This window comes from Cololabis saira, chromosome 14, assembly GCF_033807715.1.
Source record: "Cololabis saira isolate AMF1-May2022 chromosome 14, fColSai1.1, whole genome shotgun sequence".
Classification (NCBI taxonomy): domain Eukaryota; kingdom Metazoa; phylum Chordata; class Actinopteri; order Beloniformes; family Belonidae; genus Cololabis; species Cololabis saira.
The window spans coordinates 20737150-20762663 of NC_084600.1; the positions used below are offsets into that span (position 1 = coordinate 20737150).

Here is a 25514-nt window from a genome sequence, read left to right on the forward strand (position 1 = left end):
TGAAAACAGAGCTGTAAGAGACACCACAACAGTGGTGTAGCGGGTCTGAAGCAAAACGCTGCCATGACAAAGACACAATTACTTTAACTGAGTCTAAACTGTTTGGTAAAAGACTCCTGAATCTACAAGAAAAAAAAACAAATAACACAAGTTAACAAAAAAAACATTTTTAATACATACAAGCGACATACGAGTGACATACAAGCCTTCCACAAGCTGAACCATGTTTGTCTGAGGTGGTCATGACTCAGGGGTAATGTGATTTTTTCTTTCTCTTCTCATCTTTACACCTTGAATGCGGAAGGAAACCTGCTGAGCTCGGTATGTGGGGATTTTCCACGCGAGGTTGACTTGCTCCGCTTTGAGTCCACGTGTAAAAAAAAAAATATGGAAATACAGGAAAATTCCCACAAGTCTTCGGTCGACTGTGGGGTCAACTTCGTCTCATCTGGAGTCCACATGTGCATCGATTAGATTACTGTCCTTCAAGCCACTGCTGAGTGATTCAGCGCAAGTAATACTCAATAGCAGCAGAGAATGCAGCAAAGCCTCCACATCCCAGGACTCCAGCTTTAAGACCCGCTACAAAACAGAAAAAATAAAAAAAGAGACGTGAGGACAACATGACTACACTCCCTTCTTCACAAACCCTGAAGGGAAGCAGGTTACATACCACGAAACCCAATGACTCCTCCAGTTACACAACCGCTGTACACGGCGTTCTTCCAGTCAGATTTGCCTCTGTGCTGCAAGTGACACACAGGTATGGAAAATGTCATAAATCACTTGAAGCTCAAAAAACACTCTGGGAGCCAATTTTATGCAACTATTTGGAAAATAAAATACAGCCGACCACAAGAGGGCGCCAAAAAACTAAGGAAGCTGAAAGCATAACAAGGTCATTCCCACTGATATATCACTGCATTAATATGACATACAGTCATATTAATACGACTATAAGTCACATTAATATGATTAGAAGTCATATTAATGCATGCTTAATGTTGCAACAGTCAGGAGTTTCACTTTTACGCCATTAGATTTCTGCACAAACTAAAAACCATCCATTCTTGTTAGAGAAGCTGTGCATGACAGAAAAGCAGAGGACTATAATTCTCTCCACATCTGATGTGAGATGAGTGACGATGACCCTATGATGTGACCACAGATCAACACATTTGATATTTCTTTGGATCTGCATAACTGATTTAGTGCTATCTCAGAATCTGAGATCCCTCCAGACATGTCCCATTCTCATTGTGTGTACACACTCAATTCTTAAAAGAACTTGATTTAAAGTGAAAACAGAAAATAATGATTTACAAATAATTTAACCTCCTAAGATCTGGTTACATTTTTTGTCTTGTCATTTTGGGCCCCAGTTAAGAAATGAAATATTATGACAGACAACCGAACGTGTGATGTCTACATACGCCAGGTCTTAGGAATTAAACCAGTTATTCTCACCTGGGGGGTCGTGGACCTGTTCTCCGATGGCCTTTGCCTCAGGTAAAGCTGAATATTTTTAGTCTTTTTGGAACTGCTTCTCAATTGCTGCACTTGTTTTATTTCACATTTGCGCATTAAAGTGCCATTAATTCAGTACAATTTAACGTTTAAAAAGCACCATCTTTTCATTAAAAATAAATTGAAAGTTCTCCTTGATTTGGGTCGTGGCTGGTCATTAAGGGGTGATGGTGGGTCCAGAAACCGGATCAGCTGAGACCCACTGATTTAAAACTATATTCGACCAAAACAGTGATCAAAATGTCGAAACCATTTTTTTTGTTTACCTACCTTTATAGAATTGAATCTAAACGTTTGATATCAGTTTTTAAAGCTCTTAATGGCCTCGCACCCTTGTAGTTATCCAAGCTTTTAACTGTCCGTAATCCCGGTAGAGCGCTGAGGTGAATTTATCAACTTTTGCTTAAAGTTCTGAGGTCAAAATATAAACACTGGGGTTGACGAGCCTTTTCCATCACCCCCCAGACTCTGGAATAAGCTCCCCACTGAGATGCTTATTTCTGACTTCTGCATTTTTTAATCTAGGTTAAAAACCTATTTTAAATGGCTTTTAACACCCAGTAGTGTGATTAAACTTTTATCTTATTAGATTTTGTTGTATTTTATTGTTTTTGATGGTTCTTATATATCTTCCTTTTATCTATTACTTGCTGTAAAACACTTTGGCACACCGAAAGGCTGTTGTAAAGTGATATATAAATAAAGTACATTACCAGTGTGTTGCATGACTTCCTCTTTTAACAACATAATTTTCTTGCTTTATAAGTCTGTTTTCATTAAGTATTTATGTAAACTTTACAAATGGTCCCAAGTTCTTTGGTAAAAAGAAAATACTCCAGAGTTTAATTCCTAATTTATCTCCTCCTTTTTTACAATTTTTTAAATTTCTAAATGCATCTCATAGTTAAGCTTAGTGAAGGGTTTCATGCATCATGTATACCACCACGAGCACTAAAAACAGAGAGAAATGTTGTAACCTACTGATTCGATGACGCACTCTGTACAAGAGAACATGGCGCCCACGATTGCAAAGTTCTTGGCATAAGACATCCCCCTCTGGCCCATGTCTTTGAGGACTTCTCGTGCTGTTGGGGTTCTCAGAGGGTCCTTGGGATCGAAGCCAACATTGGTATCAATGCCAGCAGTGAAAACACCGAAAGCTCCTCCCAGGACAAAACCTGTGGGAAGGAAAAAGGCACCATTGATCAGTCTGAAGAATACAAACTTCAGAGATAAAAGATCCATTCTGAACTATTTCAAACTAAACAGCTCTTGCAGAGATATGGAACAACACCGCTCCCTTTGGATGTCTTAATACCAGAAAATTGTGCAGTAGCACCATTTAAAAGCTGTGTTTAGTACCTTCCAGCAGTAATATACACTATAATTTTAAGAGCAACCTAAAGACTCAGCTCTTTAAGAAGCACTTCTGCATCTAGTAAGCTGCACGCACTTTTAGCTTTTAGACGTAGCTTTCTCATATAAAAGGGACAAAAATTATATATATATATATATATATATATATATATATATATATATATATTCTATCACTGGCGTGACAGCACTTGTGTCCAACTGGACTCTCAGCAGTCTGACCAGCAGTCTGACACAAATGCATTGTGAACACAGATCAAGGTATTGATACTAAACAGCTTCAAAGTTGTAAGAAAACTGTGTATCTATTATACTACTTCATTTAAAATAAGGTTTAATTTGTGCCAGAGAGAATGATGTTTGTAATCTTTAGTAATGTTTGCGTCATGGTCAGAAATGAATGGATTAAGTGGTGTACCCTGGCTAGTAACCACAATGCAACCCTGTAGGGGTGGTATTATGATCTGGAGTTGCTTCACCTGATCAGGTCTGATAGATTACTAGTGTTTCACTTATTTATGTCGTTGTTTACCTCCCACACAAGCCAGGAGCGACTTGAAGGCGCAGCTCTCCATGCTCCTCTCTATCATCTTCTGCTCATCGCTTTTAAAAGGCACCGGCAGTCCTCCCATGACGCCGGGGCTCAGCTCCTTCACGGGCCTCTTGTCCCCTATAAGATGCTCCAGGACCATGCTGTACTGAATGGCGGGGCCGTCCATGCTGGCAGCCGCCGCAGATCCGGCCGGAGGCTCGGAGACGGAGATATCGGTGGCTCCAGTGGAAGCGGCCATGCTTCTCAATGACACAGCCTTAGGTAAGTGTAGTCCACAGACCGGCGTCTGTGGATTCGTCAGTTTGATCTCTGATAGCGGAAGTAGTGTAAATATGGTTAAATTATATAAGGAGTGTATGTTTTTAATAACACACATGGAAAAAATGAATTGAAATAAAATGATCGTTTATACGCCTTATTTTTAATAATTAATTTTTCTCTCATGGCGTTACGCATCAGCACATTCGACACTGATTACAGGTCGTTTAACAACAACCCAACAACCCTCAGGAGTCACGGATGACATATATATATACACACCACACACACACACACACACACACACACACACACACACACACACACACACACACACACACACATATATATATATATATATATATATATATATATATATATATATATATATATATATATATATATATATATACAGACAGACAAATGTTCTATCATTTAGTTTAACAAAGGAAAATGTAGTTTTAGTATTGATAATATTTATGGGAGGACTGCTGGTGCCTGCTAATATATGTCTGAAAACATATGAAATAATATTTTTTTCTTGACAGGAAGAGGAAAACAACTTTTCTCATGAATAATGTTAAAATGTGGTTGTTATATTTACTGTGTCTGAAGTTGTATCCATCAGAAAAGAGCGTTGGAAACATAGGTGTAATATTAAAATATTGAACTATTCATTTTACTAAATATAACAGAGCCACGGGAATAACATTGAGATTGAAAAATATTTTGTGGGCAGTCACACTTAATTTTGTTTTTAAAATCTGAATAACTTTAAATGTTCTCATTAGTATCCATTGAATTGACTATGTACCAAACTAAATTTTCTTTTACTGTGCCAAAAGGTATGTAAAATATATCTGTTAATTCAAATTATTGAAATATTTGGGGTGAAATTTTGTTTGTAAAGCATTTTCCAATTTAACACTCAGATAAGCGGACAGTCAAAATCACTTCTCAACAAAAACTTATTTCCTTTTTTTTTATTTATTTATACAAGGGGGGGTGCTATAAAACAAACAAAAACAGACAAAAAAATAGTACAAAACAACAAAATCAATGTTTGCAACTGTGTATTTGGGTGTGTGCGTGAGTGCGTCTATGTATGCAAGCACGTGTGTGGTGTGTGATTATGGTGGTTTTCTAGAATTATGGTTATTTTAGGAAATCGACAGCAGCCGCAAAAAAAGTAAATAAATTAAATAAAAAATAATAACTAATAAATACATTAAAAGAAGGGGGCAATAAATAAATTAAATAAATAATGTCAAGTATAATAATAAATATCTATCTTCATCAATATCACAATCCTCTTAGAACATAGCAAAGCAGTAATAATGGCGATCTATAAAAAAATACACATATTCATTTTGAAAAGAAAAAGAAAATAAGTAACAATAATTATGATAATGATATGATTGATTAATAATCAATTAATAATATAATAAAACAAAATAACAGTAAAAAATAAAAACGTATTTCCGCCAACGTTTTGAAAGAGATGTAAAAGGATACAATTAGATTACAAAAGTTATTATTATGTTTAATAAAAGTGTGCAACCATTTCTGTTCTGTATATTTCAAGTGTATACTCGATAAATTAAGTTCAAAATCCCTTCTGTCTTTGTCTAAAAGGTTCTCCCATAAACAGACCCGGATTAACTCAGTGTGGTTCTCCAGGGTGACCTCCCAAATTTTACGGTAAAAAAGGGAAATGTACTACGGTTATAAAAACCATAGATTTACATGAACGTATTGCTGAAGTACATGCTCAACACTCATACTACAAAAAAATGTAATACAAGCAACCAACTAAGAGTAACACCACAGATAGACATGAGTCTACAAACGCCATACTACACTGATGCTCCAATCAGAATAAGACTCACATGCCAATGTAACACCACATGTTAACTATCATCATTTCCATTATTTATGGCCTGTCTGAGGACTACATGCAAAACTATTACAGCATATGACTAAACAATCAAACAGGCCTACTGAATGAGCTGATGTGAAGGTAGGGAACAGCACATTAATAAAATAGCAATGTGTAGGCCAGTGGTCCTCAACCTTTTTTCAGTGATGTACCCCCTGTGAAATATTTTTTCAGCCAAGTACCTCCTAACCAGCGCAAAGCACTTTTGGTTGTAAAAAAAAAAAAGACCTAAAACAGAGCACTGTGCCATCAGTAACTGATTTATTAAACATAAAAATATTGCTGCTACGCTTCAACCACGACTCCATCGTTGGTCCAATTGATTGACAGGTGAAGCCAGGTGGCATTTGACAGGTTAGGTGGAACCATCCTGGTGTGGGGGATACTCTGGGGTTTTAGGAAAATAAGTTGAATAGCCTACTCCTGAAGATAAAATTCATTTTATGAATTTAGACTTATATTTTCCTCAATTATTTTTTTTTTTTATATATTTTCCTCAATTATTTATGAAATAATTATTTTTAAAGGAGTTAAATGGATCCTACTTTTTAAATATATGTATATTTTAAAATCTCACGTACCCCCTGGAGTGTCTTCACGTACCCCCAGGGGTACGCGTACCCCCATTTGAGAACCACTGTGTAGATTTAAGGTTGTTAAGCTGTTAAGGCTCTCACTCAAACGCAATTCTTTTTATTTTATTATTATTATTTTCATGTAATTGTATTATATCATTGGTTACTGTGTACCTGTTTGCTCTTCTTCCAGCAAATATATAGAGAAAATAACAAAATATGACATATATGGTCCAGTGTGTCATTTGATTTGGTGCCCCCTCATTGGCTGGTGCCCCTGCTCGCTCGCCAGCTTCAGTATATGGATAATCCGGCCTAGCATTTCATAGGTGTTCACTAATACTACCACAATTAAATAATAACATCGCTACTGTTTGATTTGTACTTATAGTGTAACAAGATAACTGATTATACACGTAAGAATACAGCTAAATTTAAGCAACCTATGGATAACACTTTTGTATGAAAATATAAGAATGAAAAAACAGCAAAATAAATGGCAGTTACTTGAAAAGTGGGTGTAAGCCTATTAATTGTAATTAATAGACTGATTACATTATATACTATTTATTACATTGCAATTCCTGACACGTTTTCATTTTATATTGCATTAATTTGCCAATGAAAATGAAACTCAACAGTTGCAGTACAACTCAGTGACCAAGCATGACAGTGTGCAGTCAATAAGAAGAAATAAAATGCAATCAACAAAAAGATGGCACATCTATAAATCTAAAAATTTTCAGTGGCGGAGAACTGATCCACTTTATTTGATTGGTCTGAACTCTTGTAATAGCCTACAATCCGGCCTAGCCCATAAATAAAAACAATGTGTTCCATCCTGTGAGACTACATTTCCCAGAAGCCCCCGAGCACTGCGCCAAATTCACCGCACGCGCTCCACCTACCGGCTCCAGCACAGTTCAGTCCAGTCGCGTGCGCGGCGCGGGAGCAGCATCTTCCTGAGAGACAACAGCAGCACCGCAGTACAGGACAGGTGAGCGACACACGTCTAATTAATGCATCTCCCATGGCTGCTAGTATCTTTTACTTTGGTTAGTTTGCTGGTTTTTAAAATGTATAAAGTTTATCATATCCGCTGCTGCTTCTTCTTGTCGGTGGACATTTAAGAAACGGAATCAGTTCAATCTGTACAACGGACAATAAGGCGAAAGTGACCATTGACAGCTGGTTTGTTTACAATATCAAAGAGGTGGTTGACGTTTATCCCTCTTCAATGTGTGACGGAGTCGTTTCCAAGCTGTCACGTCTTTCCTGGTTCCGTATCACGTTTGTCATAAATGTATCCAAGGACATGCTCCAGTTTAAAGCATGAGTTATGGTTCCGCGTTACACCGACGCAGAGCCTACGCCGTAGGTTACGCGGCGACGCACACCTTACGGCGCGCGTCGCCGCGTACCCTACGGCGTACCCTACGGCGTCGATTTAGCGCGGAACCATAAATCAGCCTTTAAGGTCCACCGTCGGACTGTATGGAGATCGGCCGCAGCAGGACGCCGTGTCTCCCGAGGTGTCGGGATGTTTTGTGACATCTCTCATTCAGATATCCTTTCTGAATTGTGCAGTTTTTGCCCACCCCTCAGCGTTTCACCATTAGGACTTGTGAGATCAACAGGGCTCTTGTCGATCAATACGCCCCATCTGCTGTGCAAACATCCCTTTTAATTTCCTCAACTATTGTCCTAGCAGCTTCATGAATAAGAGTCTTCACAGTATTGATGGCATAGTTTACTGTCTAAAAACGTTTAATGTCTTTTTTTTTTTTTAATCCTGCAAGGTTTACTAATCCTCATTAGATAATACAATACACAGTATTAAGGACTCTTATACCATTGGAAAAAGTTCATAAACGAAATGAAATGTTTAATACTTATAAGAAAATATTAGGGAAAATTATCATTTTGGCTGTTGTCAACTTGAGCACAGTTTAGTATCAGCTTGTCTTTGTGACGTTATAAAATCCCATGAGGTTTCTTTAGAAATCCCCACAAATGTACAATATGATTCCAGGAAGACCTCCATTATGGCAATACTGCAGCACCCATCTACTAATAACCATTCATATTTTACTGGGGAGCATATCCACATTAAATATGAATTCAGGAACAGGTCGATTTTTTTATCTTATTTTATAAACATGAATTACCATAGTTGGCTATTCTTTAGTACTAAGTAAAGTGCATGACTTTTTTGACATGACCTAAGCTCTGTATTAACAGATACATATAATAACTAACTGACCAAATGATAAGCGCTGATTAGGTTTGATTTAAATTTTACATTTTATCGCAATTTACCGTTAGAACCATCCTAGTATGTTTCGAGCCGTTTTCTCACATGATCGGTCCGTTGCTCATTAGTTAATTTTAAAGCAGTCAAATAAGGTATTTTTGCAAGTTTATGGCTTTAATGAGCCCTTAGTCAGGATGGCCAACTTTCCTGACTAAGCTACTGGGTGTAATTTTACTATTGCCATGCAATCTTTAACCTTACTTGTAAACTACACGATAAAAGTGTTACTCGAAACATCAAACCATTGTTTAAAATAGAAATGGTTGAATAATAGACCCCTTTAGTGATGGCTTGCTGTGCAACAAAATTAGAAATGCCTGTAATGACCAGGGGGAGTTAAGCTATAAAATATTTTAATTGCAGAGTTCATGTAGTAGTCTAGTGTTTATGGAAGAGGCTTGCAGTGGGACACGCATAAATCCTAAAGAGGAAACTGATCAAGCAACAAATGACTGTTTTCACTTTGTTCTGTTACTTTTTCTATGCCAAGAGAAGATGGGTTTCAAATATAAACATTTTACGACTTATTTATGAGGAAGTCAATGTGGATTTTGTTTTTATGTGATTACAAACCATTTTTTTTGTTATCCAAAAAGGGTAAATATCCTCATGCTATGTTCAGTACAAGCTGTTCTTAAAAAAAAAAAAAAGAGGAACCAGCATAATGGCATGTCAGTGTAATGATGGGTAATCAGACTGGGACTAAGACTAAACTGGATGCATCCAGTTTTTCATCACTTAACATGCACTTATGAAATAGGATCCTGTACTCTCAATCTATGAGATAATATTTAAGTATAAGTATTTACAGCTAAGTTGCTTATGGAAAAAAATCTGACAACACTTAATGGGACTGAAGATTTTGCCATCTTGTTATTGATTTTCTGAGTCATTTTTGTAATTCATGGACTATCTCATATGTGTCCCTAAGCCTAAAGCAGCTTCATCAAATTTTCTATAGTCTCTTCCTCTCTTCACCTCAATGTCAGAGCAGTGGTGTGCTATTTATACCTAGGTTTATGTGGAGAATATCCTTGTCCAGTTGTACAGAGATGGAATGGCTCATTTTGTTAGACAGAACATGATATCTTGTGACCGCCTTGATGACTCTGCTTAGTGGGAAGAATTTCAGTCTGTGTGAAGATGTGACGTTCTAAGTGGAATACAAGGTTGCCTCTCAGTGATGTCCCAGAATCTGAGGAGTATCTGCTGCATTGTCCTGGAATTGCTTACCTTAACCGCACTGCTAAAGAATAGTGTTGTTAATGAAGTCCTTCATTCAGCCGGTGTACCAGAGAGCCATGCGGGGGTGAGGTAAATGCATCTCAAGTGACCTTGTCATGGAGCTGAAAGAAGATACTGCAGCGATGTGGTTTATGTTGTGGCAGATGTTTTCTATTCATGAATAGTGGCAAGTGTGGTTTCTTCTTCTCTTCTTCTTCTCCTAATGTAACGCTTAATAAATAGATCTAATTCTCACACTAGTGGGTACTCCGTTCAAATGTATGTGTTTGGAAAGAAATGCTTGTATGGCTTCAGTCTAAGTTGTTACAGATGCACAGAACTGATTCCTTCTAAAAGCCTTAATTTAGGCATAAATTATGAAGACTTTAATGTGTACACCATTTGAGTCTCCTCTGCCAGGTCAGGGTTGTTGCTGAGTCTGAGGGTGTTTTGTAGTTTTATCAATGAGCAGTTAAAGTGGACTATAATCTGTTTTGGTTTTTAAGAAAAAAAAAAAAAAACACTCGTCCAACACACATTCATAATGTTTTAATGTCTTCTAACAATGCAGATTTCTCCAGTTGAAACTTTTATAATCAAAATGAATCCTTGAATAAAACATTATTTTTTGTTTATGTTGTATATAAAACTTGATGTGATGTCCTCAGTGTGAACATCACGTCCTGGCTCCACCTACCAGATACATGGGCAGAGAAAGGAAGAGGGGAACTGTCATACATTTTACAAATTGACATCGTCTTGCTTCCGAGCAGTCATTATTAAACCAACATCAATTAAATATGATGTGTGAGACACTTCCATGATCTCTTCTTGCTCCTTTCCACTCTGGGCGGGCGAATTATAGAAATTGAAACATCCCTCAAATGCAAAATATTTTGTGAATCTTGGTTTCAGTGTCACAGTGAGGGGAGGTGGGAGAGAGGACATATGGAGGCACAAATTAGACAAATGAGATGAGAATTTGATGTGAGACTGATCTATAAAAGACCAGTTAAAGTTGTTACATGAGATACAAGTAATCTTTTTCAAATTAATTGTAATCTTCCTTAAAATTTTAATTTAAAATGAGGTCCAAAATCTGTATGTATTCACAATGAGTTGGATTAAGCAGTTCTGACTGTACAATCCACAATGTTTGTGCAACATAAAATCCAAAGGTCTTCCAAAATGCAGTGTGACTCAAAATTGATCATCATGAAGATTTTAGGAAAATATTAAAAATGAATTAAAGTTAATTCTCAGGAACACTTTGTTATGCTCACACATTCAGAGAAAAGCACTCAACATTTGAGACAGTTTGAGGAGACAACATCTCTCCTCAAGAGACCAGGACAGGTTGTCATACAGTTGGAGCAGCATGTCTTTATATAATTCTTATAGCTAAGATTTACATTTTAATTGAGATGAAAGGTGATATACATGGTTGCAGAAGATTGCTATATTGCATGAAAAATTTTGCCTTGCAAAAAAACAGTTCCCAGCCTGCATTTTTTCTTTTCCTTTTCTTAAAATGCCACCCACCATCAATCCAGGAGATAGAATATATTTCTCTCTGAGGTGTATTTGTTTATGCAGGAGGGTTGGTTCAAGCATCTTTTTCCTCCGGCTATGTTTTTGGCTCAGGAACATCCAGGAAACAGACTGCATACTTGACAAGCATCAAGCTCACTGGCACAAGTCACTGGCTCCAAGGAATGCTACTGTTTTTGTAAATGGGTCAAGCCCATATTGATGTAATGCACAGATATAGCCTCTACTGCCAGTGTCTTGTGAAGTTGAAATTTAAAATGATTTAGCCCAGCCAAGTAAACAGGACCAACAAGTTTGCATGTGTATGACGTGAACATGGGAGGGGGAAAGTTGTTAAAATATTTGTTTGGTATCCTAAAGATGTCCAACCCATTGTAATGTTTTTTTTAAACATAACACACCCACAATGCACATCAAATAGTTCTCATACCACAAGTCTGGGTACAGCTTGCAGACTCAAAAGCCACACAGAAGGGAGTGCTCCTTTTTGACTGGATAGTACAGTAAGTGTAGTCAGTGGTACTGATATTGTGATGTTCCATGGTGGAAAATCACTGAGCTCTGCTTCGTGGCTGTGCTTTTATTCAGTCGCAACATTTGTGGATGCAATGTGTGTGTTTCTATGGAATCCGCCTACTCGGTAGATGGAGCCAGCTGGGCAGACTGGAAAGCAGCTGAAGACTCTGCAACGTGGCTCTGACTGTTTATCAGACAAGAACTTTGACACCGGCAGTACAGGAAGTTGGGCCCTCAAGGGAACCTAGCTCTGAGAAAGATCAAACAGAGAAGTAGATGAAATATGCATAAGGATTGTATCTTTATAAGCTTCTACTAAGTGTTTCTCTAAGAAATTCAGGTCAGAAGTTTTTGTTCGATGCCAAGTGACTGTGAATCTACTCAATGATTTTGAAAATGTAATGAACCAGTATCCCAAGTGAGTTCATATTATTCTAAAAGTTTGAGAACCCCTGTGGGCTTCTACAGAACCTATTGATCAATGACCAATTTGAAGGAAATAGTTAATTCAGCACTTTCTACGCTAGCTCTGCTGTGCTTTCTATTACTTTTTTTCCTTTTGATATACAAGATGCTGATACTGTATAAGCCGCAACTCTTTTCGCTACTTAACATTCAAATGCTGACAAGTGGTTTATCTGTGTTTGGTTTGAAAAAAAAGTTATAAAATGCATATATATTATATTTGAAACATCTTTAACTATAGCTCATTCAAAGGACCAACAACAGTATGCAAATATTTGAACAGTTGAACTTGTTTTAGTGTGTTTGATTTCAGAATTTACCTCACATTCAATTGTCAGTTTTAAAAACCTACTACTGATTACAGTGAATTGCACTTTTAATGTTTTTTTGACTAAACTATGCCGCAATTCCCCAAATGCAACATCCTGTTGCACACAAGTTTCACATCCTTTCAATATAATAGAGGAACACAGAGGGAGAACAGAGACTGTCTCACAGTAGGGGATACAAACTAATACCACACTTTTCCTGTTTTACCAACATAATGGCTTTGCACGCAGAGCTTTCCTAGATACAGCTGTTGTACAGATGCTTCAGAACTACAGATGATGTTAAGCATAGTTACAGTAGTGGATGAAGTTATGCATGCATGTGAGAACACATGCTCGTTGCAAGTGTGTGTATGTATGTATGTGTGTGTGTATGTATATATATATATATATATATATATATATATATATATACATATATATAAAGGCAACCAACTGGACGTTGTGATCATGGACAAGCGGCAGAGGAAAGCCATTGTGATCGATGTAGGCATCCCCAACAATGGCGATATCAGAAAAAAGGAACACGAGAAACTGGAGAAATACCAAGGGCTCAGAGCTGGAGAAATCCTGGAAGGTGGAGGGAACAGTAGTGCTTGTGGTCATCGGAGCACTAGCCATGTCCCCCACACTGGAGAAGTGCCTCCAGCAGATACCCGGAGAAACATCAGAATTTCAATTTCAATTTTCAATTTTATTTATATAGCGTCTAACACAACAGAGTTGTCTCTAGACGCTTTACAGAGACCCATACCCAGAACATGACCCCCGAGCAGATATTACATAAACAATGGCAGGTAAAAAACTCCCCTAGTGGGAGAAAAACCTTAAGCCAAACAGTGGCAAGGAAAAACTCCCCTTTAGGAGGGAAGAAACCTTGAGCAGGACCAGGCTCATCAGGGGGGACCCTCCTGCCGAGGGCCAGACTGGTGGGTCAGGGACGGCAACAGCACAGCAGGCAGGTGGAAGCAGCAACGGGATGACCGGGGGTGGGGACCGCAGGCCAGCACACAGCTCCCGAAGCTCCGGCCCAATCAGCAAGTCCCAGGTTGGGGTGCAGGGTCAGGAAAAGACTTGTGCTCCGTAATGCAAGCTACAAGCCACCCATGGCCACCTGCAGGACAAAAGAGAGAAAAGGGAGGAGAAGGGGGGGGCAGCAACGGGATGACCAGGGGTGGGGACCGCAGGCCAGCACACAGCTCCCGAAGCTCCGGCCCAATCAGCAAGTCCCAGGTTGGGGTGCAGGGTCAGGGAAAGACTTGTGCTCCGTAATGCAAGCTACAAGCCACCCACGACCACCTGCAGGTTCCGGTGTCCGGCAAAGGATGCTGCAACATGGACAAAAGAGAGAAAAGGGAGGAGAAGGGGGGGCCAGCACAAGAAACTACAGGAGCGACTCTGACACACTAAAGTTTACACTACCTAGAGATTTACCAACACCAGCTAGAGGTTTACTAAACACTAACTATAGGCTTTACTAAACAGAAAGGTTTTAAGTTTAGTTTTAAAGGTGGAGGTGGAGTCAGCCTCCTTAACCCAGATTGGAAGTTGGTTCCAAAGTAATGGTGCCTGATAGCAGAAAGCCCGCCCTCCAAATCTACATTTAGATACTCTAGGAACTACGAGTAAACCTGCACTCTGAGAACGGAGAGCTCTGACAGGAACATAAGGCACTATCAGGTCTTGCAAATAATGCGGAGCTAAGCCGTTTTGGGCTTTATACGCAAGTAATAAAATTTTAAATTGGATTCTGAATTTTACGGGTAACCAATGGAGCGACGCTAACACTGGAGAGACGTGGTCTCTCCTGCTAATTCCTGTCAGTACTCGTGCTGCTGCATTTTGGATCAGCTGGAGCCTATTCAGCAAATTACTTGGACATCCTGCTAACAACACATTACAGTAATCTAGTCTAGAAGATACAAACGCATGAACTAGTTTTTCTGCATCACTCTGTGAGAGGATTTTCCTAATCTTTGCAATATTACGGAGATGGAAAAAGGCTATTTTACAAACCTGATTGACATATGGTTTAAACGACAAATCCTGATCGAAAATAACACCAAGATTTCTCACAGTTGCACTGGAAGCCATCGCAACACCATCTAATCCCTTCCTAAGATGCTCTGGACCAAGAATGATAACCTCTGTTTTATCTGAATTTAGAAGCAGGAAATTTCTGGACATCCAGTCCTTGATGTCCCTAAGACATGCCTGAAGTTTAACTAACGGTTCTGTTTCATCCGGCTTCATAGACAAATAGAGCTGCGTATCATCAGCATAACAATGAAAGTGTATGCCGTGATTCTGGATTATACTTCCCAACGGCTGCATGTATAAACTGAACAAGATTGGCCCTAGCACTGAACCCTGCGGAACACCATAACAGACCCTTGACTGTTCTGAAGAAACCTCATGTACATGAACAAACTGGAACCTGTCAGATAGATATGATTTAAACCAACATAGAGCTGTCCCTTTAATCCCAACAACATGCTCTAACCTGTGCAGTAAAATGCCATGATCTATAGTGTCAAAAGCAGCACTGAGGTCCAGTAGAACCAGTATGGACACTAATCCCTTATCTGAGGCCATAAGGAGGTCATTCGTGACTCGAACAAGTGCTGTCTCTGTGCTATGATGCATTCTGAACCCTGACTGAAAGACTTCAAACAGATCATTTCTATACAAATAGTCACATAACTGGCTTGAAACTGCCTTTTCCAGAATTTTAGACACAAATGGAAGGTTGGAAATTGGTCTATAATTAGCTAAGGTGTCTGGGTCAAGAGAAGGTTTTTTAAGTAAAGGTTTAATTACTGCGACTTTGAAAACCTGTGGTACATATCCTAAACTTAGGGATAGGTTAATTTGGTCCAGTATTGTCGTACCAATAAGAGAAAAAACATGTTTGAATAGACGAGTCGGGATGGGGTCTAACATACATGTGGTTGACTTAGCTCTATTAACGAGTGAAGTCAGCTCAGGGAGGTCTATAGGATCAAAACAGTCTAGAGACAAGTCAGAGCCTAGGGAAGTCGCTAAAGCTGAAGAAACACCTACAACCGGCTGGTTGATTTCTTCTCTAATTCTCGCGATTTTACTGTTGAAGAAGCCCATAAAGTCCTCACTACTGAGAGCTGCAGGAATGCACGGCTCAACAGAGTTGTGACTCTTTGTCAGCCTGGCTACAGTGCTGAACAGAAAACGTGGGTTACTTTTGTTATCCTCTATCAGCGTTGAATAATAAGCTGTTCTGGCTTTGCGAATGGCTTTTTTATATACTATTAGAATATCTTTCCATTCACGATGAGAGTCTACAGACCTACAAGAGTACCACTTCCTTTCCATTTTACGCACGTTTTGTTTCAACATGCGGATATCTGAATTGTACCAGGGAGTTAAGCTCCTGTGGCTAGAAACCCTCCTTTTCAAAGGAGCAACTTCATCTAAAGCTGAATGCAACAAATCAGCAGTGTTACTAGCAAGGAAATCAACATCTGCAGAGGTAGAACCCAGGTCACTGGCCTCGACTACATCACTATTTCGCACTGTCGTAAGATAAGCAATGGCCTCCCTAAATTTAACAATAACTTCATCAGACAAACATCTGCTAAAATAATACCTCCTATTTTGCACTTCAACATCAACAAAATTAAATTCAAACGTTATTAAGTAATGGTCGGATAAAAGGGAGTTTACAGGTGACACCAACAGACCATCAGTTTCAACACCGTAGGTGAGAACGAGATCGAGAGTATGATTAAAACAGTGCGTCGGTTTATCCACTTTTTGTAAGATACCCATTGATTCTAGAAGAGAATCGAAGGCTAATTTAAGATTATCGCTTTCAACATCCATATGAATGTTAAAATCACCCACTATGATGAATTTATCTGTGCTGATCAATAATCCAGAAAGGAAATCTGAAAATTCAGACAAAAACTCCAGATACGCACCAGCAGGGGGCCGGTACACTACCACTAACACAACTGGCTTCTCTGATTTCCGGCTCGGAAATTTCAGACCAAGCATGAGGCTTTCAAATGTATTATAGTTGCACTTGGGTTCAATTTTTGTTTGGAGACCGGAGTTATAAATTGCTGCGACTCCTCCGCCTCGGCCCGTGCTTCTAGGAATGTGATGATTAAAGTAGCCGGGCGGAGTTGATTCATTCAAACTAACATACTCTTCCTCCTGTAACCATGTTTCTGTTAAGCAGAAAATATCACTCCTGCTCTCTGTAATTATATCATTTACTAACAGAGACTTAGAGCTTAATGATCGTATATTTAGTAGTCCGCATCTAATTTTTCGGTCTGTAATTGGTACCAAATGTGCATTGGTTTTAATTTTTACAAGGTTATCTTGGTTAACGCCTCTATAACGCTGCACCTGGTGAACTTTTGGAGGGCGGGGAACTGCAACCACTTCTATTTTGCTAGGCACCTGGCCAGAGTCGCCAATATCATGTAATCCTACAGTTTTAGAGTCGCTAATTACATAATGCAATCCTACAGTTTTGTTGGCAGGCGTTGGTCCTTGAGAAGCAACAGATGTGTCGCTGAGCCCTTTAAGACTACCCTTCCTCCGAACCGTCACCCAGCTGCCCTGCCTGGCCGGCTGCCGGGGAGCTGCAGGGGAGCGGTTACGCTCAGCTGCTACGGGCCGGTCCGCAGAGGATTCTATCGGACTATGGTCTAGTTGGCCAAACCGGACCTCTAACTGACTAAGCCTCGCCTCCAGCCCTGTTAAACTACAGCTCTGCATCCTGGCCTGGACCCTGCATTGTCAGGGGGAGTGTCTAATAACATTGGCCAGATTTCTAGACATAAGAGCTGCACCATCCCGGGTGGGATGAATGCCGTCCCTTCTAATCAGACCGGGCTTTCCCCAGAATGTCTCCCAGTTGTCAATAAAGTCCACGTCGTTTTCTGAACACCACTGAGACAACCAGCGGCGGAGCGAGAGCATGCGACTAAACATGTCATCGCTGGTCAGATTGGGGAGGGGGCCAGAAAAACCTACGGAGTCTGACATGGTTTTGGCGAAGTTACACACCGAGACAATATTCATTCTGGTTACTTCCGACTGGCGAAGACGGGAGTCATTAGCTCCGACATTGATGATAACTTTACCATATTTACGATTACCCTTTGCCAGTAGCTTCAAATTTGCTTCTATGTCGCCCGCTCTGGCCCCCGGGATGCACCTAACTAAGGTCTCTGGAGTCGGCTTCACATGTCTGACTATGGAGTCTCCAATCACCAGGGTCGGTTTCTCAACAGATGTGTCGCTAAGTGGGGAAAATCTGTTAGACACATGAAGCGGGTGGTGGTGTTCCGTGAGCCCTTTAAGACTAGTCTTCCTCCGAACCGTCACCCAGCTGCCCTGCCTGGCCGGCTGCTCGGGAGCTGCAGGGGAGCGGTTACGCTCAGCTGCTACGGGCCGGTCCGCCGCTAGCTTAGCCTGGTTAGCTGAGGAGGCTCTCGGACTATGGTTTAGTTGGCCGAACCGGACCTCTAACTGACTGAGCCTCGCCTCCAGCCCTGCAAATAAACTACACTTTAAGCACTTACCGTCTTCACTAAAGGAGGCAGAGGAATAACTAAACATTTCACACACTGAGCAGGAAAGAGGTGAAGCGGTGGGAGCCGGAGCGGCCATGCTAAGATGCTAACGGAGGCTAACGGACAGAAAATGTATCGGTGATTGGTGACAGTGAAAGTTACGGAAGAGAAAATGAGCGAGTGTTGAAATAAAGACAGTAATGTACCAGATATAGTGCTATTTTACCAGAAAACAGTCTAAGTTTTAGATAAAAAGTCGGGAGAGATCTGAGCCTGCAACGCCGTGAAACGGCAGCAGCACAGACCGCAAACACCAGGAAGTGACGCGATGCGTGACGCAATACGTTACCCAATCAGCAAGCAAGGACAGACATCTCCGTCCTAAAAAGCGCAGTCCTAGGAACAGCTAACAGCTAAGTTACTGTGCAGGACCATCAAGCTCCCAGGCCTCTGTTAGATGACCTGAGCTCGAAATGTTTTTTTACTAACATACACACACATACATAATGTAGTATGGCCTGTATGCACAAAAGACTTACTTTAGCACAAGTTGCTCTCAGCTTTGATTTTGCCTATAACATATTAGGTGGCTGATAGGTAGAGCAGTACTGGCACCTTCCAACACAAGCTCCTATTATTGGCATCTGAACTATGGAGCAATAGAAATGGTGGCTTTTTTTTGATAAATACTTTTTCTTGACCAATTTGTTAACAAAAATGTAATGTGCAATGTTTACCTGTAGAAAAGATGCAGCAGGATGCACTATGAGAAGAAAACAGAGCGGAAGAGGCAGTTGTCTCCTCTGGAGGCAATGTTTTGCTGGAAATACTTCAGGCCTGACGTTTACCATATGGGCTATTTTGACACATTTTATGCTGCTGATACTAATGATATCACATCATCATGACAGCAACTTCCCACATGAGTATTGTTGTAGACTTTTACATCATATTAACACAGTGGCTTGGTATCAGGACAATGCAACCTACCACAATGCCAGAACTATTCAGGGATGTTTGAGGAACATGAGAGTTTAAGAGTGTTACCTTGGCATACAAATTATCTCAGTCTGATTAAGCATCTTTGGTATGTGCTGGAAAAATGGGTCAATTTATGTGGGACCCACTTCCCCATGGCCAGGCTTAAAATGCATCTAACATTTTGAGGGGCCTGAAAGCACACTTAACATTAAAGGTTATGGGTAACTTGAGTGGGACATACATGAGGCAGATGGCTTCAATGGTGTGGCTGATTTGTTCATAGTGGTAGGGCAGATGGTCTTTTGCACAGCTGCTGTCATGGTAATGTGATATCACTGGTAGCAGTGGTAACATCACCAGAGGTATTGGACACCATCAAAGCTGCATAAGATATTTGAATGAATCAGTTTGTATAAAAAAAACAAAGAAAAACAGACATGACAAACCATATCTCTGTCAATAAACTGTTGTAGAATGCTACTGTTTTCATAATTGTGTCAAAAAGGTGCAGTGATATATACTGTAGTTTGAAGAAGGGCCAAACTGCACATTTCTTTGATTTGTTTCTTTGCTATGGGCTTGATTTAATCTTCCCAGTGTTTTCTATTCCAAAAGAACGGACAAATCTGTCATTTGTAAGCTAATAGTTTTGTGATGCTATGAGGATATTTCCTGTAGTTCTGACACTGTAGATAAATACATTTTATACTGAATATTGGCATGTTTTGTCAAATACCTTTCACATCTTGGACGTAGGGCCACAGTCACAGTAACATGGGGGTTCATTCTGTGAATGTTTAGAGAAAGACTTGATGGACTTCTTTTTTCTAAGTCAGTCTGGATCACATTTTCTACTTGGATCTTCACATTGAAATTGTATTCCTACAGTGGTATGGCATTTTAGTGTGTGGTTATTTTGTCTACAGTTGTTTCAGCTTTTGTATGAACAACAACCATGGGACCATCTCTATATTTAGGCATGACACTGAATCACCGTTATTGCATTTTCTATGTTTATTTTTATACCCCCTGAAAACAGTGTTGTCTGTGTAGAGAATCTGACTCAGTGGTTCTTCCTGTTGACGGAGGGAGGAAAAAGGAAGACGGTGAGAAGAAGGCGGTGCATGGTGCACTAGCTTCCGTACATCTACTGTTGTTCTTGTTAAAGTAGGTTCTTCCACACAGCTCCTTGTATCGCTCAATGATGGTAATCCCCCGACAGCCACCTCACCTATTATATTCCATCATTATCTTACAAAATGTCACGTCAAGACCTGACTAATAACTGTGTATAAAGAAGTGTTGACTTTGAACATCATGGAGACTATTTGAGTTGAAAATTCATTCAAACTTCCTGATTTGTATTGTTGTTATTTGTATGGGTCCAGAATAGTTGGCATACGGGTAGTGAATGCTCTCACATTGGGCATTTTGAAAGGGTATATGGAGTAAATGAGGAGTAGCTTCAGGATCTTGGTTCCTCCAAGTGAAAGTTCCATATTGGACAAACTACCTTGTATTTTTATTCGCACAACAAAAACACATTTACGGTTGCAGGTGCTATGCCCTTTTGGTAATTTTGTCCTGCAAGTTTCACAAGCGTCACATTGACCGAAGACAAAAAAGACAAAGAGCTAATATGACCTAATAATTCCACAAAAAACACCAGCCACAGTTTATCCTTGCAGTTTATTTGATTTATATCCTACGTCTGTTTTTTAAGCATATAATGAATGCAATAAATACATGAGATAGGTAGACAGATAAAGACGGGACATTTTAATTATACTCAGATGAGGCAACTTTGGGGTCCCCTAAGCATTTGCCTAGTTTGCCTATAGAAAGAAAGAGCTCTGTCTCTGTGTTGCTAAATTTGTACTTATTGATGATGGTGTTGAAAGGGTTTCTATGGTAGCTGTTTTTTTAGTCCAAGGCTCTCAGCAGAATGCAACTTCAAACATTCAAACAACCCAAGCTGACTTTTATGCAGTTTTAATGAGAATCAAATTCATTGGTGTCAGTTGTATGTCATTTACCAACAGGCCTAATTTTGAATGTGACTGGTTAACAACGAGGATCGTTATGAAACTTAAAATGTCATAAATTATTACATTTTTTTTTTTTTCCTGGTGTTAAAGATATGATCTTAATGTATTCTAACAATTCTGACATTTATGTTGTTGTTATTTCTGTCCTTGTATTTTAAAAGCCTGCAGTTCCGTGAGGGTGTATAAACTTTGTATAACCACTGTTGGTAGATAGATGGATGGATGGCCACAGAATCTGGACAGCAGTGCAATGGCAACAAATTGCTTGACTTTCCGGTGTTACTTAACTTAGTAGTGGGTGAATATTTTGAAACATTACTCCAACAGGCATGTCAGCACTGTAACCCTCCATAAAGGCCAGATAAGAATAGAAAACAAAGTCACCAATGTGAACAGTATCAGTACAGATAAGCTTCTGGTTGTTAAACTGTTATATATATATATATGTACAGTACAGACCAAACATTTGGACACACCTTCTCATTCAAACAAATGGGGAAGTGTCTCCAAACGTTTGGTCTGTACTGTATATATTTGTATTTTAATATATAATTGTAACTGTAACTGTAAACCTATTTGACAAAATCATAATTTTGAGTGACTACTAAAATTCAGTGTGACTAAAAAGACATTTATGACAGGCAGTTTGCAGTCACAGGAATAGTCATCACAAAATCTGTATTGTTAAAACCAAACGGTGGATGTCAAATCACAGAAGAAATACAAATCGGTGTACCATGATTCAAGGTGTAAGACTGTGGTGCCTAAAAAGCCATCTGCACTCTGACTGAACTCTTTCAACAGAATTTTAAAAAGGAGTTTCTGTGCATGTTTAGGGGTGTGGTCTGATCAAGTTCCTTAGTTTACCACTTGCCACAAACTGAAGCCTGCTTAACCCAAGTACAGAGTGCAGTACACTCTTCCCACATGCTGTATGGCCTTGGCGTGCTGTATGTTGTGGGATTGAAATGAGACAAGTATGGAAGGGCATAAAATGTAGAATGCCAACTAGTCCACAAATCATCCACCCACATATTATAGTGTTTCTGAAACACAAATGGGCATTGTCAGTCTTGGTATCTGCTATTTGTGCCCACACAAGCCGAAGATAAATTGAAAATAAATTAATAATTTTTATAAGTTCTATTTTTATAAGTCTTAATTTGTTACAATCTATCACTCAAGTATTGCTCACAAGTTTCACTGAGGCAGTTCACTTTTAATTTAAGAATACAAATAAACTGTTCTACAAGCTGTCCGTGCACATCATTCAAGGTTACAGCCAACTATAAGTCCACAATTCAGTTAAAAAAGAAGTGGTAAGCTTTAAACCTTTGTTACAAATTTAATAAATATCTTTACCTTTATTCAGATGGAGCATGGCCCATTAATGCATGTGTCATGTGTTGAGATCTGCTCCTCCTCCTGGTCCTTCTTCTTTCTTTCATTCCTGGTTGTCACATGTAAGGAAAATTAAGAAAAAAAAAACTTTGTGAGGAGAAAAACATGCCCATGGCTGAGACTGTCACTCTCTCCCCCTTTGCATGAGAGAGTGTTAGCGGCAAAAAACTCACACAGCACAGCGGTTGGCTGGCTGCAGTACTTCCTCATCCTGGCTGCTGTATGGAGGAAGAAGCAGTTACTCCTGACTCATTTTCGCCTTCAGACTTTCTCTGTAGAGCTCAGCCATAGGCAGATATTTCCGTCAGTGGTGTTAAAGAGCACTCAGACAGAGAGAAGGTTCCAGGATAGCAAAAAGTCCAAAACGCGTGAGTGAACTTCACCTCTGACCCTGTTTGTTTTTCGGGACCATTCTGTCACATCTTATATTCTCTTCTTTCTCATTACTCACCGTCTTTAGTTTTTAGATGACTATGGCATGTAGCAGTATGTGCCAAGTCAATGCTCATTAGCTTTTCAAACTTACAATAATCTTTATTTTGGATTAAAGATGAGATTGATGGTGGGTTGAAATAGAAAAACCTGGCAATGGAACAAATGAAGTCACTTTGTATAATAAGAAAGTAGGAAAATGAAAACATCTGCTGTGGGTATTTCTGCCGAGTTTCTTAAATTTCCATCAACACTACACTACTTTTTCTTGAAGGGAAATGAGGGCTGGGTTAAATTTTGCAGACCATAGTCTATGGAAGGGTAGTATTTACGAAAGGCTTTACAACATTGGCTTACCAGAGGGTATAGTACTCAGGTTTATGTTATGCTTAACTTGCTATAATAAGTTTTGTTAAGCATTTTAGATGTTCATGGAGACCACATGACCACACAGTATGTTTATAAGTTAAATCTTGTACATTACATAAACCACAAAGACATGCTTTAGTTAACATACCTGCAAAAGCTCGCTTTTGCATCCTTTAATCTGGGGGATGTAAGGAATAAAGATGATTATGGACAGTCATACCTGAATGCCATTAAAAATGATCACAGGAATCATATCCTGTAGGATTGCAGTTTTTCTCTTTGATGCCAGCTTTGACTTTTTAAGGTAGTCAAAAGTCACATTTACAGGCTATTAAGTCTTGTGCACATAGACCTTGTTAAGGTTGGATTTATTTACTTTTCAACCCCTCAATATTTTACCAAACCACACAGTGTAGAAGCTCCTGAATTTAAAATTGGAGATCTGCTTAACTTCATCTTCTGTGATTTGTTGTGAAAAGTGTTGTGACACAAGCTGCATATATTTTTGCAGTTGTGCACCATGTTCACGTAGTGATTAAAAGTAGTGGTTGTGTGTATAGTTTTTGTCTTTGTGTTGAACAGTAGTTCTAGTGCAAGTTGCAACATCAGATGACTGTGAATGTTATGTGAAAAACCCTTTTAAATAAGGTATCGATTTTTATACTGTATGTGGTTGCAGCAGTAGATTTACAGACTCTTTAATTTTGGTTCTAGTGCATTCATAAATGAATTAATAGAATAAAAAATTGAATCAAAACAAATTAATTAACAGACTGGATCATTAAATACAATTATTACAAAGTAATGTTTTCAAAATGACAGATTTGTTGGCCTTTTTATACTTCTAAACCTTATGTGGTGCCCGCTTTACATTATGCATCAGTATTGACGTGGGTGTTAAATGAAAACGATACTGTCCTCTTTTTTTCTTTTTTTTTAATCCAATGATATGCAGGTTGATTAATCTAAAGTTCAAACTCATTACTGTCGCTAGTTAGTGTTATCTATTGCCGTCTCCATATCTTTTCTCTGTAGTACTATCCAGCAGCAATGGCTGCACAATTTTGTCCAGTACTGTCTTCAGTCTTAACATGCAACCTGCTGTTTTTGGAAGCATTGTAATTAAGGATGATGACTACTTATTTCTTACTGCTGAGCCACAAGATATGTTTAGTTTTTTCTAATGTTGGAATTTTTTAGAGCAAGACCCAAGTTTAGGTTTTTAACAGCTATGGTACAACATCTTCCTCTGACGTATTTTTTCTTTTTGGTTATTTTTTTTAAAGGTTCTGCTTCTGCCAACTACAGTATATTCAGAGTGAATTTCTTTCATCATTGGTAGTTCAGTTGTTTTTCCTGAGGATTTCCTTTTCATACTCTTAATCTAAACGTGTTGCTTGATCATGAGCATGATACATCCCTGCTGTTTGTCTTTCCAAGACATTCGGGTTTCAAAACTAGGTCATTTAGAAATAAGCAGAGCACAGTTCTGGCTCCTGAGAATCAGGTCTCTGCAGAGTATGGCGAGGTCATATCTGCAGAATCTAGTTCTGCACTGGCCAATGAAGCTGAAATCAACAGGTATTAGGTATTTGGATTTTAGAGGCTTATGTCATTGCACATTTTTGTAGTTTTAATTGCTCCATAATATGTTTTCCGTTAAGTATTTATATATTTTTTGATTAGTTCATTTACATGCGATAAAAGTTGATTTAGAATATCCTAAACTGGCACAACCTCAGTTTTTCCTCACTTCCTCCTTTTGCGCACACAAATATCAGAACAGGTTGAAAGTCAAACTTGTGCGTTAGAGTAGACTGTCTCATTATGGCCATTTTAAAAGGGTGGATGTAAGCCATCACAGCTGTGCTGTTGCAATTCCAAGCCAAGCAGCCAGGAGTTAGTCACAGGATATTGCCTAGAGAGGCTTTTAGTATCATATGATGGGCCAGGAGGGAAGCACATGCTCTCCTAGGCACCCACAAACCTTCTCTAAAAATACTGCTGGAAAATATTTTAAAATATCCTCTTAATTATGTAAATCCCCTGAACGTGGCTGTTTAAGTTGGTTAGTGCCGAAACTGCTAA

General features: G+C 39.2%; 2 protein-coding genes across 3 annotated transcripts in view; one reads left to right on the plus strand and one right to left on the minus strand.

The window, feature by feature from the left end:
• Positions 1 to 151: 151 nt before the first annotated feature.
• Positions 152 to 3705, minus strand: timm22 (translocase of inner mitochondrial membrane 22 homolog (yeast)). The gene is made up of 4 exons (XM_061740961.1): positions 3434 to 3705; positions 2509 to 2705; positions 674 to 746; positions 152 to 582 (listed from the first exon to the last, which is right to left on the minus strand). Exons 1-4 carry the CDS (start codon positions 3690 to 3692, stop codon positions 506 to 508), a joined length of 606 nt encoding a protein of 201 aa, XP_061596945.1. The 5' UTR covers positions 3693 to 3705; the 3' UTR covers positions 152 to 505.
• A 3453-nt stretch (positions 3706 to 7158) lies between these two features.
• The window catches only part of specc1 (sperm antigen with calponin homology and coiled-coil domains 1), an 83571-nt gene continuing 65215 nt past the window's right edge, over positions 7159 to 25514 (plus strand). Inside the window, exon 1 of one of the 2 annotated variants that reach the window (XM_061740086.1) lies at positions 7159 to 7223. The gene's annotated coding sequence lies outside the window, so the exon portion shown is untranslated. Of the gene's footprint in view, positions 7224 to 22917; positions 22994 to 25514 lie in introns of those variants that run through there. The other variant, XM_061740087.1, reaches the window with a different exon arrangement.

Bases quoted from the DNA above. Each gene is read 5' to 3' on its own strand.
- timm22 (XM_061740961.1), bottom strand. From the start codon at position 3,692: ATGGCCGCTTCCACTGGAGCCACCGATATCTCCGTCTCCGAGCCTCCG. The intron at 2,706-3,433 runs GTAAACAACGAC...TCCTTCCCACAG, and splicing joins GCTCCTGGCTTGTGTGGGAG to GTTTTGTCCTGGGAGGAGCT. The intron at 583-673 runs GTATGTAACCTG...TCTGTTTTGTAG, and splicing joins AGGAGTCATTGGGTTTCGTG to CGGGTCTTAAAGCTGGAGTC.